Source organism: Pempheris klunzingeri, chromosome 16, assembly GCF_042242105.1.
Source record: "Pempheris klunzingeri isolate RE-2024b chromosome 16, fPemKlu1.hap1, whole genome shotgun sequence".
NCBI lineage: Eukaryota > Metazoa > Chordata > Actinopteri > Acropomatiformes > Pempheridae > Pempheris > Pempheris klunzingeri.
Genome location: NC_092027.1, coordinates 13,187,862 through 13,204,394, shown reverse-complemented (window position 1 = coordinate 13,204,394; position 16,533 = coordinate 13,187,862). Strand labels below are relative to the sequence as shown.

At 41.7% G+C, this 16,533-nt stretch overlaps 3 protein-coding genes across 4 annotated transcripts; 1 reads left to right on the top strand and 2 right to left on the bottom strand.

The window, feature by feature from the left end:
* Positions 1–711: 711 nt before the first annotated feature.
* On the bottom strand, positions 712–11,835 carry pex1 (peroxisomal biogenesis factor 1). 2 transcript variants are annotated; one of them, XM_070846988.1, is made up of 24 exons: positions 11,659–11,835; positions 10,648–10,794; positions 10,393–10,476; positions 9,721–9,835; positions 8,762–9,438; positions 8,505–8,624; positions 8,233–8,353; positions 7,959–8,065; positions 7,743–7,828; positions 7,509–7,641; positions 7,162–7,258; positions 6,906–7,076; positions 6,631–6,785; positions 6,341–6,527; positions 6,010–6,176; positions 4,989–5,123; positions 4,832–4,896; positions 4,534–4,676; positions 4,008–4,111; positions 3,703–3,882; positions 3,060–3,302; positions 2,319–2,513; positions 1,933–2,063; positions 712–1,371 (listed from the first exon to the last, which is right to left on the bottom strand). In XM_070846988.1, the coding sequence occupies exons 1-24, from the start codon at positions 11,764–11,766 to the stop codon at positions 1,287–1,289; spliced, it is 3,756 nt and encodes a 1,251-aa protein (XP_070703089.1). In that variant the 5' UTR covers positions 11,767–11,835; the 3' UTR covers positions 712–1,286. The 2 variants fall into 2 exon arrangements, with proteins under 2 accessions (XP_070703089.1, XP_070703090.1); XM_070846989.1 differs by lacking the exons at positions 9,721–9,835; positions 10,648–10,794; positions 11,659–11,835 and having other exon boundaries at positions 10,393–10,469.
* Positions 11,836–12,003: 168 nt separating this feature from the next.
* Positions 12,004–13,856, top strand: rbm48 (RNA binding motif protein 48). Its single transcript, XM_070846571.1, has 5 exons — positions 12,004–12,132; positions 12,321–12,511; positions 12,609–12,754; positions 13,014–13,573; positions 13,693–13,856. Exons 1-5 carry the CDS (start codon positions 12,004–12,006, stop codon positions 13,753–13,755), a joined length of 1,089 nt encoding a protein of 362 aa, XP_070702672.1. The 3' UTR covers positions 13,756–13,856.
* clxn (calaxin) lies at positions 13,852–15,141 on the bottom strand. The gene is made up of 6 exons (XM_070846572.1): positions 15,066–15,141; positions 14,752–14,910; positions 14,492–14,596; positions 14,260–14,411; positions 14,016–14,120; positions 13,852–13,934 (listed from the first exon to the last, which is right to left on the bottom strand). The coding sequence occupies exons 1-6, from the start codon at positions 15,139–15,141 to the stop codon at positions 13,884–13,886; spliced, it is 648 nt and encodes a 215-aa protein (XP_070702673.1). The 3' UTR covers positions 13,852–13,883.
* Positions 15,142–16,533: the final 1,392 nt, after the last annotated feature.

Sequence of the window (16,533 nt, the reverse complement as noted above, 5' to 3'; positions counted from 1 at the left end):
AGTATAACTATAACCCCAGACAGCAATAATGTAATAAGGTCATTTAAATTCTTATGTTAGTCTTAATTGGGATTTAAAGTATCATTAGATATTAAGTATCACCCGACTGGAGCTTTTCACTGTTGTTCAATGGGGACCACAGTACAGCTTTTGAGTAATACTGACAGGTTCTCAAACAACATGCTCATATCTAAAGATGTGTTTTAGGTTTAGGATTGTTGACAAACAGGGGGATTGGTGATTTAATCTGTTTGATGTGTCGATGTGTAATTTTGCTTGATTAATGTGCTGATTATCAGACCCCTCACATCTGAAACATACTGCTAATTGGCATTCAGCCTACTGTCACACACCTGTTAAGCTCTACAAGTGACTGTGATTGTTACCTCCAGTGATTTGTGTGTTGCTCTCTGCCAATTCCTTTACAATCAGTTTTATCTTGGTTTTATTACAGGTTTTTTAAAATGGGCTTCTTTACTTACAACCAGTAACTCCAGTCTCTAAATGTTCTTCTCATCTCTAATTACTTTAATCATCGACAAGTTACATTTATATGTGAACCCATTAAAATAGATTGTTCTTCTTTTGTTATGTAATTTGTTAAACTTCGAGGATTACTGCCTATTCCTCCAATATGGTTTGATGATGAAAGACGCTCAAAGCAGCAGCATAAGAAATATTCATATTACACATAAAAACACTGAATTAAGGTATTTTTGAGACCTCAGTCAATCTGGTGCATTTATAAGTAATTATAAAGGCTCATGACGCTTATGCAACACCAACACAGGTGGTGTCACTTACGATACAAAATACTACATTAATTGCACAGGGGTGAAACTGAGTGTCACCAACAGGTAGGACAGTAGGAAAAGGCATGTAACTCACCAAACTTCAACCTGAGCAGAGGACTAATTAACGTGACTTAAATCACCCGTGCAGGACCCTTGATTATCTAAATAATTCTCATCGTGCTATGCTAGCAGTTAATCCTTTAAAAATAATGTAATGCAGGCAAGATTTGAACAAAGATTTGATTCTTAATTTGAACAATTAGATCATTCATACTCATTATACATATGTACATTAATTACATTTAAAGTAGATAAATGTCTCATTCATAAAGAAGTCAGCATGAAACATTTAACATTTAACAACACAATTTACATTGTCCTCAAAGCTCTGGAACTGTTAATCTCCACTGATTGTTAAATTATCAATGAATCACAGCTTTTATTAATTGTCATCAAAACACCAAATGAGGTGAACGAAACTAACACGTGTGATCAAGCTAAAGTCACACGTTGTCCAGGTGTAAATGTGACTGAGTGAAGAGATTTTCCATCTCCCGCACCACCGAAGGCTTCATAACTAAAAGAAAAAAAAAAATGATTTAATAAAAAGCAGTTTACTTATAATATATACAGTATAAATAAAACCTCAAAACAGTTAAAATTTAGCATAAGATGGCAACAACTGGATGTGATAAATGTATGTACAAGATTTGACTTGTTTTTACCAACTTTATTACGATATTTATTCCTTCACTTGACACATGAGTGAAGATTCTGCAGCTATATATTGCAATTGTACAATTGCTCTGCTCCAATCACCTATAATTCTAGTGATTTCATAAAATACATAAAGTAATTCAGCTTGTTAAAAAATGGTGAATACTGTGAGAGGGATTATAATGATGACTCATATTGGTCTAACAATTGTCAAACAATTGTCATTTCCTCCTGTAGGTGAGGCTCTAAATGGTTCGTTACATGCTTGATAAATTTAATAGTCAAATGAAATTATCAAAGGCACATTTTTTGGAATGGACAGCTGGACATTTTTATATTCCTGTAGATTCAACCATTGTAGTGACAATTCTTTCATATATCAATATTAGCATAACAGTCCAGTCCAGTCTGGCATACTCACAGTTTTGTGTATCTGCTCCAGTCGGCTTTGCTGAGAGACGGTCTGCTCACCGCCAAGGCCGAGATCACATGAGCCTGACACAGGAGCAGGCCCGGCTGGCTGGAGGCTGAATTCACCCGTGCACAGTCCTCCTGCACCCAAAGTACTCAGTAACAATAATAATCACGCACACTGTAGCTTACACTGGCAATCAGACATCATTGGTTGATACAACAGCCATGAGTAGAGTAGTGTAGAATAGAATAAACAAGTAAAAGTAATACTATTTAACTGAGTACAAAATACTGCAGTATTGAACTGAGCCATATGGAAAATCATTTAATAGAAACTAAATAAGCTAAAGTAATCCAAACTAAACCATTTTTTTGTCCATTGGTGTCACTTACGTTGGCTCTCCTGTAGTTGTTCTTGATGTTATTAATGTCTTGCTGCAGCCGCTCCAGCTGCTCTGGGCCGAGATCTTCAAACCCGCTCTGGAGGGAGGGCATGTAGGCAGGTGGGAGTGAGCCGCCAGGGTCACGAACTGACGCTCTTGTAAAGTCATGGGTCATGGAGTTGGGTCCAGACATACACTGGGAGTTCTGTCAGGGGAGGCAGCAGAGAGAAAATGGACAAACATAAAACTTATGAGAGAAATAACTATTTCTAAACCACTGAATTGCACCAAAGCATCTAAGATAAGTGTAAATCTTAATTCATAAAAACGACAGGTTGTGGCTTTAGGAGGAGTCACATGCTGTAACTATTTCTTATGTGGTATTAAACAAAATAAAGTACAGGCATATCTTGACTAGCTGTTTCCGCCTGCCTCCAGTCTTCATTCTATGCCAGGCTACCTCTTCCTGCCTGCAGCTCCATAGTTAACGCAAATGTATTACACAACAAAATCACTGCTCTTGTTATTGACTTGTACTTCCATAAATGCATAATTTACAATTAATGTCATGTGAAATTACATGGTATGTTGTGTAGGAACTGGTGCACTGCATTTTAAGAATGAGGTCAGGATTTAGACTGAATGTTTCTTTTATGTTTAGATTGACTAATGTGTTGGTTAACTACAATTATACCTAAATGTAAATAGTATAATAGAGGAAACTTTCTGGTATTTTGTCAGCACTGCTCACCAGTCCTGAAATCGGTGAATTCCCCAACTCAGACTCGTAGGAGCTTCCAAAGTAGAGTCTCCAGACGTTGCCACAATGTTGTTCATCTTCTGCTTGAAGCTCACTGGGCTCCAGGAGAACCATGGACTGGTCCAGGCTCACACCTGGGTCCCCCTCCCCCACTGAATCATCTGAGCCACTGCTGTTGTTCGGGAAGATCATGGAGGACAGGCTCATGTCGCTGTCTGAGCCAGAGGTCAGTTCCTGATTATCAGCCAGAAACGAGACAAAGTTTAGATGTGCAAGCACACAAGGCTTGGTAGCGCCCAAAAACATATGAACAAGAAAAGTGGCTTCACTGTGTTATAGCAGTTTAAGATGGCTTAGATTTAAGCTCTGGTAGCCCTTGTTTTAATTTATTCAATCATATCCTTGTCACTGTGTTTGGGGGTAATTTGAATTATGCTGTAAACTGATAATGGAATTACAAGTAGAACAACTCACACATGCTGAGATTTAATTAGCACTGAGGGACCAAAAAAAAAAAAGTGCTTTGTTGCTTCAATGTGAACCGTAAATAATTTGAAAGAGGACTAGCCAACAGTTCCCCTTCTCAACACAACGAGCTCTTCAGTGACTTGTCTTTTTAGTACAGCAGACTTACGTGCGATGTGCTACTGGAGCCCAGACTGTTGTGGATGGCCTCCAGCTGGGCATTGTAGAGAAGGGCCTTCAGGTCTGCCCCGGTGAACTGCTCCGTTGCTGCTGCCAGCTGCTCCAGCTCTACATCAGCACCAAGAGCAATGCCGGCACTGAGAGCTTTCAGGATCTCAACACGAGCCTCCTGGAGATCAATAACTGGATCTTTAATCATCACTGAACAATCATTTTGTTTCTTTTAACAATTTCTCCACACACACATATCTAAACTACAGCATCAAGTGTAGTAGTGATTCTAATTCAACAGACCAGGTCAGGAGGGGCGCAGTAGAGGGACTTGTCCAGTCGTCCAGGTCTCAGCAGGGCCGGGTCAATCAGATCTGGGCGGCTGGTGGCTGCAAGCACATATACACCTACACACGCAAACATGAAGAATTCTTACTTATTTAAAGGACTTAATTGTCATTTTGGGCGATACCTGTACGCATATTCACTTTTTTGCCGACAGCCGGATAAAAGGATTGATACCACAAAAGATGAAGCTGGAGCCAGGAGATGGTTAGCATAGCTTAGCACGGGGGGAATGGCTGGCCTCGCTCTGTGCAAATGTAACAAAATCTGCTTATCAGCACCTTTAAACCTCATTAATTACCAGTGGGCAGAGCCGGGCCGGTTGATCCCAGTCTTTATGCCAAGCTGCTCTTTAAAAGCTGTTCTTTAAAAACATGAGCGTACCACTGATTCGAAAAATAAGCCAATAGAATCTGTGCCCTCTGTCAAGTGGATTCTCAGTATACAGAACACGTAATATGTAGTGCACTGCTGCATGACCTACCCTGCAGGCCCTCCACCCCATCCAGCTGGGTGAGGAGCTGGTTGACAACACGGTCGGTTACACCTGTGCTGTCATGGCCCCTCCTTGGGGCCAGAGAGTCAAACTCATCAAAAAACAGGATGCATGGTTTGGCAGCTTGTGCCCTGGAGCAAACAGGGGAAAGCAAATGATCTCCTCTCCATGAATGCTTGTTAGTGGAGTTAACAATTACTATAAATATTTGATGTTACTCATAACTTGCATCTATAAATGTCTGCTGGAGTCATAAGAAAGTGACTGAGTTTAAATGTTCACTAACCTCTGGAAGACATCACGGACTCCCTGCTCACTAGCTCCGATGTACTTACTCAGGAGTTCAGGTCCCTGGAGAGAAGTAAATAAAAGTACGTGAAGTGAATACAGTGTCACTGAAGACAAAGGGCACTCTGATTAAGGACACAGTCCATCCAGCCTACCTTGATGCTGATGAAGTTCATACCACTGTCTTTGGCCACAGCCCTGGCCAGCAGGGTCTTCCCTGTACCAGGAGCTCCGTACAGCAATACTCCTGAGCGATGGCGGATGGGAAGATTGGAGAACAGGATGGGATACTGAGAAACATGAGAAACCTACAATCAGTTATGAATTTTTTTGTATTTCATACTTGAGCATTAATTTCTGTTGATCTGTGACCTAAAAGGCCAGAACATCTATTTCATAGACACTGTATGATGGCTGTTTTTCTATCAATATCATATAATCATGCCATTGTGATTTTAATCAGGAGTAAAGTACATTTTTGGTGCTGTGAGGAGCACTTCACTCAACTGTGAATAAGCTTTTTCATCACTAACTTTGAGGCATCAACTGGATGAAATGCAATTTCCAAGTTTTAAGTGTCATAAGACTTGTGTATAATAGAGTTGATGGAGGCTATGGCTTTGGCACAAAACAACAGCAGCGAGAGACTGAAGACTACGAAGGCCAGCAGCATCTACACCTTTATGATAAAAATAGATCAAATCAATTACTATACTGTTCATTATTAATTATTGTACTATTCAATTACTCCAAAACTGGGTTATAAATTAGACTTTCTGTCATACATGTTATAAACAAGGAAACTGTTTACACAACTTTTGTTCTGAAATAGTAAAAAAAATCTACAGAAAGTAAATTAGAGTGATGAAAATCCTTGTGAATTTAATTTTAATTAAATCAGTTTCAGTTTGATTAAATTAAATTAGTGTTCATTCTCGTTGTCTGCATTCATTAATTAGCTGCCATCACTCCCACTTGTGTTGAGACTTTCACAAGCTTACCTTGAAAACAATTAATAGCACTTATGGTATTAAAATGATAATTAGTGATAAATGTATTGTCATCAAATTCATCTTTGTTTTTTTTAATACTTCTGTTGCTCTTGTATGGTGCTTCCATGTGACTGAAAACACAGTTGGTTGCCTTGTGATTAGTTACACTGACACCGACACTGACCTTAGCAGGGAGCAGTATGGTGTCCATTAGCTGCTGTCGCACCTCCCTCAGCCCCCCCACCCTCTCCAGCCCAACTCCACTTGGGCTGTGCAGGTCGACACCCCACAGCGAGGGAGGTGTAAATCCCTTAAGAGCCTGCACAAAGTCTCTCCATGACAGACACACATCTGAGAGACACAGAGCACAAACGAATTATGTGAAAGAGGCACAGTAACCTTGCATTAGCTTAATTAGAGACATGAGGAAGAAGTTAAAGAACACCTGAATGTCAACTTTTAATCAACGACATGGAATTTTATCACAAATTGTATTGTTAATAAGTCTTTGTTACCTTGGTCACTGTGTCCTCGTTGTATAGTGTTAGCATGGACAGCGCGCTCCAACAGAAGGACGAGATCTTGGGGCATGTATCCCTCTGTCTCCTTGGCAACAGCTGCCAAGTCTAGAGTCTGTAAGGTCTCGTCAGAAATGCTGTTTTTTCTCATGATCAGACAACGCAGGATTTCTGCTCTTTGAGCCTACAAAAAAACACAATAACAAAACAAGACAACTGTTGGTTTTTACTTTTCACCTTCACCATTGGGTGCATGTCTGTGTGTGTGTGTGTGTTTGTGTGTTGACCTGGTCCGGTGGCTGGATGTGTGCAAAGCTCTGGATGAAATGGGACCCCTGCACTTCGGTCAGGGAGGGGTGGAGGGAGTGCTCGCTCTGGCTGGTGATAATCAGACACACCAGGCTGGAGTTAACCACCACCTCATCCACCACATCCATCAAACCTGCAGCCACAAAACAAAAAAGCGGAATCAGCATCATGGCCTGTTGTAATTATTATCACATACATGAATACAGATAATTCCTCCCATACACGAACACAAACAGAAGAATTAATGGTTTACCTTGTGCAATGTGCTGTTGCAGTAGTGCCTCAGGACCATTCTCATGTTCTGGTGAAGCTGGTGCCCCGGTCATGTGATCCAGGTCATCCAGTAGAACAACTGAAGGCTGCCTCCACTCCGCCTGTTCAAAAATATCCTGCAGCATCTGTCTGACTGTTTCTGCCCTTTTGCCTGTAAATAAAATGCCAATTTCATTAATAAACACATGCATCTAGTTTTCTTTGATACAAAGTATGTTCATGGAGTATCTGTTAACCTTGTAATTTTTTGCAGTCCACTACTTCCACGTGTGCATCCAATGCTTCTTTAGCTTTTCGACAGAGGGCTCTGGACAGAGTACTTTTTCCACTTCCCTGTGAGGACACATAACAACAGGGTATATGCTACATAGTATACAAAACAATATTGCTGAGGATATAAAGGATTTAAAATACGTAGTTACTTTGGTCTGTGTGACATAGTTAGGCTGGCAAAATCAACACACTACACCAGATCTTCAAATTGAATTGACATGCTTTATTTTACTCTCTGTGAGGTGAGAAAGTGCATAGTAATATCTGTGTTGTGAGCAGTATTTTTTATTATGGTTACATAAAGAAATACCTTAGCGCCAGTGATGAGTAGCGCTCCTCCTTGAAGACCCCGTACGGTGGTGCAAAGCTCTTGTGAGAGGGGACTACCCAGAAGACTGTGGGAGATGAACTCAAATCCAGTCCTGCTGAGGTCATCGATCCCACTGGGGAGAGACAAATGAGTAAGAGACAAAGAAAAGAAATTAGTGCTGAAAAGGATACTTGTTTAAGCCATACACGGCCTCACAAATAGCTACACACTTACCCAAGAATGCTGAGGGGCGGAAGCTCTGGATTGGGTGTTACAGCTGTAGATGCTTGAGCTGGCATGGTAACTGGCTCCTGATCTACCTGTTGGCGACGCATAGTGAGTAACGCTAGATTTTTTAAACAATGGCAGCACGACAGAGGGTTTGAGAGATTCTGTCATCATCTAAATAAGAATATTAATGAGCAATTTGCATGACGTGCATGCTCGTACCTGTATATCTTTTTTCTGGACAACAGCGGGTGCTAGTAAAAACAGCTGGTCTGGCTGATCACTCTGTGGTTCCGGGTTCAGCACAGTTAGAGCAAACTCTAACTTTGCTATAAATAATAAAAATAGGTGGGAAAATAGTCATGTTTTATTGTAGCTGAAAGAAATGCAATTGTAATGTGTGCATTATGATTTTCATCCTCTTGGTATTCAGTATAAATCTAATTTTATCATACTGATTTGTAGAATAACTTGCAATAGAGTACAAATTAATCACCATCAGTTCCATGTAGAAGGATGTTACCAGACCGTGGTGTCAGACAGGCCAAAGGTTCGTGACTCTGAGTGTGCAGCCAACCAAGGAAAGCTGTCTGGATCTCCTCATCATCGTTCTCAGGCTGAAGAGAAAAGATCGCATGGACATAAGAGAAGCAGGTAGTTTAAATTTAAGAAGCTTGTCAATTTAGCAATTTGAGGACTAATAGTTGAATCAAATTCAAAAAGTATTTACACCACACTGTAACCACATGTGGCTACTCCAGCACTCACCAGTGGTTTTAGAGGCTGCAGGCGAATAGAGGAGGCAACTTTGATAGATGATTTGACTGGTTTAATTCTAACTGTTGAGTGTGGGATGATATTCAACTTGATGGCCAGGGGCTGTGGGATCTGAAAATATAATTTTTATAAGAAATATTTCAGCATTTAAAGAAGGGGACTGATTTACAGTAAAAGCAAGTACATTTTAGGTTAAAATATAAAACGAATATTAATATTAATATTCCTCTGTTAGGTGGCATACTCACCCATACTCTTCCACTATGGATCTCTCCCCTGCTGTGACTTCTTCCGTTGCTCGTTTGCTTCTCAGTGCCATGGCACACCACCCTGACCACCATGGCTTCCTCCTCTTTCATCTTCTCTCCTCCATCCGCAGTAGCAGCAGCTTTAGCAGCTCCTGCCTTCTTTTTCTCCATGGCCTGTTTGGCTCTGTCCCTTAATTCTTTAGGGGAGGGAACTTTGGAGAGAAGGCCATAAGTCACTGCAGACTGACCTCCAGTTAGCCCACCATTCAACCCATTACTCCAAGGAAATAAATGTATAATGCCAGTTGCAATGTGGCTTATAGTGCAAAGAGAATGTGGAGGTGCACCGCACACTCTGTAGATAGTGTCAGTGAGGAGGGCGGGGATGTCTGGAACAGGTGGTAGCTCTTTAACTGGATCATAAGTACCCGTTATCATATAGCGCAGCATGCTCTTCAGGTCAGCTATGCCACCCCACTGGTGGCTTTGAGGGACAGGGGGGATATTTTCTAATGGCGGTCCTGAGGGGGAGGAACTATCCATATTTTGTGGTTTGTGAAAATGCTGCTTCTGGCTGGTTCCACTGAGGTTGCCAATTCCAGCGCGGTTCTTAGGAGAGACAACTAGCTCTGTGAACTGCTCCAAGCGACCATAGGGCACAGATGGTGAAAGCGATGCTGCACACACAAACACACAAAAAAAAACAACTCATAGTTTATTCATGAATACTGTCGGTGGATTTGACCAGAAATTTTAAGCAAAAGGAAGATTATTACATTATGGAACAGTAAATGTTTGGTCTTCATAAATATGCGTTTCAGAGCACTGACACAAACTGTACAGGCATCAGAGTTCTTTGTCTTTCTTCCCATGAATGTCTCAGTTTGGAAGAAGGCAATGCAGACTTGGCAGACAATTTGCTACGGACAAAAGATAGTAATTATTGTATTTACTCTGACCTATTTGGATGTAGATGGCTGTGTGGCTGTCCACCCATACAGGAAACACGGCATTTTGGAACACCACTCTGATCTGATCCAACAGCTGCTGCTCAAGTGCATCACTGTGGAGCTCCTGGGGGTGTACACATAATAAAATACTGTTTGATGTGGTTTTTCACAAATCCAACCTCACTGTATTCCTTTGTTGTGAGAGGTAGGTTATATAATTTATGTATCTTAATAATGCATGTCGCACCTGCCACAGCGTATGTGGCTGTTTTATTTATTGATTGTCATTTTTGTTTGATTGTCTGAGTTTTGTTATGTTTTCTGGTTAGTTCTAATAAGTCTACACTAAGGAAGGTGGTTGTATATATAATCAGAAATATATTATCAACAGGTAGCAAAGTGCCTGTCCATAGAGAGGGGATTTATTGTTGGTTTGGACTCAAGGGCACTGTGGTATCATGCTGTTCAGCTAGTTAATGCACTTAATTTTGTAGTCCAAATGTGTTCTTCAGTTATCATCATTATAGCATTGTTTCGTTTACTCATAGTACATTTTAAATGACTTACTTTTTACTTCTGTCTGAGTACTTTTATCTAAAGTATTTTTACTTTTACTTAACATATTCTAGTACTCTTTCTGTCTGTGGTTACAATTTACTGCAAGTCTCTATGCTCACCCACCAAGATCTCCCAGTCATCAGATGACAGAGGCTCCACAAACACTTGATGCACTGATGAGACCTGATAGCATGGTCTCAGGAAGCCCTGAGGGAAAACACACAACCAGTCAGTCAATACAAACATCAAGTCAGCCTCAACAGTAACTGACAACCACTTTAAACTGTCAAATGACAGCCAGGATGTATCACATAGAGATTATGGACAACTCAGGTGGGAAATGAAGCACAGAACTATATGCTCACTGTGAAGGTGTACCTGCTCTCCATCTTTCAGGCCCAGATTTTCTCCCAGTTGTCGACACAACTCCACTTTATGGCTCTCCAGACTGGAAGAAGTTGTGTTTTGAGTCCAGCTGAGGAACACCGAAGATCCATTGCCCCAGGTCAACTCCAAAGCCTGGTTCTGACCACAGACACACAAAGTACTGATAGTTTCCACTGTTATGCTTTTTGATTGCCATGGCACTTTGTCCATTAAACATCTATGTCATAACAATCCTCGTTTTTGTGCAAGCAAACTGGTTCCTCTCGTTCAAGTCATTTTACACAGCTTAGACTAACTGTTTGACTCTTGTGTAAAGATATCAAACTGGTGGGTTGAGCCATTAATCCTCCTCACCAACCCGCCAAACAGAAAATAAGAAAGGCTTGTACAATTGCACCCTTGCAAATTATATCACACATTGGGATCTGACAAATTGTGTTCTTTATACATGGATAAAGATGCTAGCAGACCAGAGCAAAACAGGATACACAAATCACATATTTAAAAGAATACACTGACATTAACCCAGTCTCCTGTTCCATTTGAAATGTAAAGTTTTGTCACCACCAAGTGAAACTGCAAGGGAACTACTACAAAAACAGTCATGTCAGAAGGGACTAATAGTGGAAACACCAATGACCAGATCACTCGTTTTGATTAGACTTTCGTAACGGATTATCGTTGATTGTTTGCAATTTCTTCTATTCTCAAATCCAAGGAGAAACCAGGTGAATTAAATCTCCTATGGCTCTTGCTGACAACACTCAGCTCTTTCCGGATTCCATACTTTTCTGACTGACTACTTAACTGTGTACCAAATCCTCTAGATAAGTCTCTCAGGGGATGCCTTGGCGGTGTATTGGGCCTGTCATGTGTCACCAAAACGTTTGCTGGCAACTTAATGAGCTTCACAACATTTCCTCCCCGAGCTGTGTTTCATCAAACTAAACTTCCACTCATTAGCTGACAGCTGGATAACTAGCTAAAGCTAAGCTAACTTACCTCATTCAGGGAAAGATGCGACGTCAACTTCGAGGGTAAGTGAAGAAAGCAGTTTTTTGTATTGTTAAAAACAACAGTTACGGGGTGAATGCCCTGATTACTGAACATAATTGTGACATAGCCTGACCAGGTCTGAAAATGCAAAGCAAATCGCTCGCTAACGTGAGAAGTGCAGCAACCTCATAGTCGATCGATGAGCTCTGAGCGTGCCTAGTCAGACCAAAGCAACTGAACCACTTTTCAAAATAAGATATTAGACACGGACACGCAATCAATATATCCGTGTTCGACAGAGGATGAGCTCTTATTTTGAAGTGCGCCAACCTGAAAATGACTTCCCGAAACATGGCGGCCCCTGGCAGCAACAGTTCAAGCTGTTGGAGAGTCCCTGAGGTTTATAAACACCACGAACAGCGAAAAATATGCATTTCTCGACCAAAATATAGAGAGGGAAGGAAAGCGAAAGCTGTTAAGGTAAGAATATCCTAAATATCAGCAAGAAAAACACAATTTAACATAAGCTAATAGACACTGCTATTCCTCTAATTAGAGTAACGTCACGTATAATATACTGTACGTACCTATGGAGTATAAATGTCGTAACTAGTGTTTGAAACACACTGTAGATCAAGTGTCATAATATTTGTCTTGTATTTCATCAGGTGTACACCATCAATTTAGAGTCTCGTTACCTGATGGTCCAAGGGGTCCCAGCCATCGGGGTGATGGCAGAGCTGATCCAACTGTGTGCTCTGTACGGAGCTGTGGAGGAGTACAGGCCCCTGGACGAGTACCCCGCCGAGGAGTTCACGGAGGTCTACCTCGTCAAGTTCCAGAAACTCACTAGTGCCAGGTTCAGGATATTAACTTATCTTTTCCGTAATATATGTTGCAGTGGCAACGTTGGAAAGACTTGTTCAATAATGTTTCCGTATTTTTTTCTGTTTCAGAGCAGCCAAACGACGCATGGATGAGAAGAGTTTCTATGGCGGGGTGCTGCATGTGTGCTACGTCCCAGAATATGAGACTGTAGAAGACACCAGGCTAAAGCTGCAGGACAGGAGGAGATATGTAACCAGGGCTGTTCAGAATAAAGGTACAAAAGTAGATAGATACTTATACATATGTACTATATTATGCTCTTATACTCTGAATGCACTTTTATGTGAACTCATTCAGGTCTTTTATTGCACTCATACACTGTTCATTTTTATGCTTTTTTTTGTCTGATCCTTTGCCAGTTTAATGTCCCTGTCCTGAAAAAACTTTATTCTTATCAGTATTTTTATAGTTGCAATGGCAGTAAACATGATCTCTTTGACACAATGTTTTTCTCTAATACTGTTGTTACAAAGCAAGAGAAAAAGAACATAAGGAGGCAGTAAACAAGGAGCCAGCGCCATCAGACACAGCCACCACATCAGAGACGGTCACCACCAGACATGATAAAACCTCCGCCGGTGATATTACAAGGGAGACTTCAAACATCGGCCATTATTCAAGCTTTCCTCTACTGCCATTACCTCCCCAGGAGCATCATTACTACAGCCATGAAAATTGGCATTGGACTATACCAACAGAGGACAAAATGGGGACATTACATAATGCCATCATTGACACAAAACAGCAGCCAGCACACAGTTCAAGCTCCAGCCAGAACTCTTCAGACATAGACACAGGCACAGAACACAAACTGACTGCAAATCAGTCTTCTGCAGTCAGATTTGTCCCAAGGACGACACACTTGGAGAATAGGAAACGCAAGATGGAAGAGGCTGCGGAGCACACACTGACTGATGTTGCCAGAGACAATGAGCCACTTATTGGGCCAAAGTTACCAAAACCACCTGCACTAGACATGAAGGATGAGTCACTGAACACAACTGTAAGCCTGATCAGGAACACAATGAAACAGGTAAAATTAATAATATATATATATATATATATATATATACATGAATAAAACCAATTCTTTGCTGTTGTCTAAATGCTTTTATTCATGTCCATAAAATAAGTTCCGTTTTTCTGTCTCAGGTTGAATCAGTTCCTGACGTCAAACCAGTGGAAAAAAAGGTGAAACCACGTCGGCGGATTTAATCAAGGGAGCTCTATGCAAAGACTACTGCCATTACTTTTTTTTTTCTCCAGATTTTAATCACATTGCAAACAGCTTAATAACATTTTTATTAAAGACTCAATACTACAAAATGCACAAGTGTGATTCCTCATTGTTCCAGTTGCTCCTTAAATACGTGTTGCTCAAATGTCTCAATACTCTGAAAAAAGAGGAAAATAAAACATAAGATTAAGAAATTCTGACTTAGAAAGTTATTACAGTTTTATTCATTTGTGATTACCGTGGTGTCGGGGAGGCAGGTTCCAAAAGCCTCAAGTAACAAATTCTCTTCTCTCACTGCCTTTTCAAAATCAGAAAAAGATAGTCTGCCATCGTGGTCATGGTCCTACAAAAATGAACAGCAATGTGCTTGTGAGATACTGTATGTACAGATCTGATCATGTTTTTGTTTGTTTCACATACAAAGGTCAATTAAGGCATAGATGCTGCAACCAGTAGACCTGCAGCAGCATCCATCCCCTCACCATCTTCTTGAGAGTGATCTCCACCAGGTCTTTGATTCCTTCGTCAGGGTCCTCCTCTGTGGGCTGTCTGATGAGACTGTTCTTCAGCATATGAAACATCTCCTCTCTGGAGATGAAGTTGTCACCATTCAAGTCATACACATGAAAGCAGTCTGAACCAAGCAAAGAGGGAAGCGGTATTAACTGGAGAGTAGCTTGAACTCTGATTAGTATGTCTGGGCTGAGAGCTTACATTTTATTTTTTCATCCAATGTTCCTCGAAGGAAAACAGACAGTCCCTCTACCCATTCCTTCATATTGACGAAGCCATCATTGTCTTTGTCAAATGTCCTGAAGACTGGAGGACAGATCAGTGTCAGGTTACCAGACAAACTACTCTGCACCCAAACTGCTGCTGGTCATTTGTGAATCTTGTCCAAACTTGTCCATAGCATCAAAGAGCCTCAAGCAAATCTTTTTTTTTTAAATACTGATCAGCAATAGACAGAATACCTCCATCCATGATCATGTCGTCGGTCATCCCAAACATGTTGTGCAGTATGCTCCTGAACTTGCCCCTGTCCAGGCCGTGAGCTGCTCTCCCAGGCACAGTCGGCTCCCCCAGGAGCACGTTAAACTCTCGGATAAGACACTCAACGTCTGTTTTATTGACTGGGATCATTGAAATAGAACTTAAATTACTCGTGTGACATTGTGATCTTGTATAGCTTAGCTGCATGCTGGGGTAATTAGAAAAACAACGAAACGCACGCATACGCTTAGCATAAGATAACGGGTGGTTAGACAAGTTTAAACTGAATACTCACAATGCTCCACTTGTTTTGAGATTGTTTCAGCGAGAGTTTGTATCAACTTTCGGTTCATAGCAGACATTTCCGACATTTTTAGAGGTGAGACGCCCAACAGGTAGCTTAGCTTTAGCTAACTACAGCACGAGCCCTCCGGCACTGGCGATGTATACACTCCGTCGCCACGGCAACCGCGTCGCATTCAAACTTGCATCATCGCCTTTCCTCTTTTTCAGTAGTTATCCTTAAGGCTACTTATTATACTAGAGATATGTCCCCCCTTTTCCACGGTTATTCTCAAATCTTTCAACCAGTCTCTTTATTATTGGTCTGTTTACTTCATTCACCAAGAGGCACTCACTCGGTGGGACCCAGCAGCAGGAGGACGGTTCACCTCCCAACCTTGGTGCTCATCTGCTGGAGGATGACTTAGGGAGCAAGTGGCAATAATGCACCTGAAGTTGAATAAAGAAGAGGGGGCAGAAGATATTTTAGATGAACAGATCACATGGAAAAGGAACGTGTCGTTTAATCTCAAAATTGAGTTCTTCAAACAGGACGCACAGGACTCAGCTCTAAAGAAGTCATGCCAACTCAGTCTCTTCTCAACACATTCTTCCTGCTTAAACCCATTTAACCCGTGTGTACAACCATGTGTTTTGTCATCAGATTATTTCTGCTGAACTTCTTCCCGCACACTGCGCAGCAGTATGGATCCTTGTGTGAACATTCAAGTTGCCCACATGTCGGATCTCCTTTCCACGGTATGGCTTCTCCTGCGTGTGAATCCTCTTGTGCACAGTCACACTGTTGCCATGTTGAAACTCTTTACCACAGACCTCACAGATGAACAGCCTCTCACCGCTGTGAATTTGAGTGTGCGCGGCTAGATGTGCGCCGTGGCTGAATTCTTTGAGTTTAAGACCGTGTAAACACAACAACTCTGGTTTGAGTGTCTCTGACTCTCTGGATGGATGGATGGATGGATGGATGGATGGATGGATGGATGGATGGAACTCCCTCTCAATGTGCTCAGGAACTTTTACACCTGCACCATTGAGAGTGTTCTGGCTGGGAGCATCACCACCTGGATGGGCAGTAGCACCAAGCAGGACTTCTTGGCCCCGAGGAGGGTCGTCCGCTCAACTGAGCGCACCATCAGAACCACCCTCCCCAACCTGCAGAACATTTACCAGCAGCGCTGCAGGTCAAAGGCCAGGAAGATTGCGAGGGAGCCCACCCACCCCAGCCACAGACTGTTCTCTCTGCTGCCGTCAGGTCGGTGTTCAGGCTGCTGCCTGAAGGCAAACACAGGCAATATTCTGGCATACTTGTATATACACCCACATACCTTGTTTTAGACTTTGATTTATTAGGGCCCGAGCACCAAGCGGTGCGAGGACCCTATTGAAACTGCGTGGGGGAAAAATGTGCAAGGGAGGAAACGGGCCAGTACCCAAGAACCAAGAGGTGTACGGACCTCATA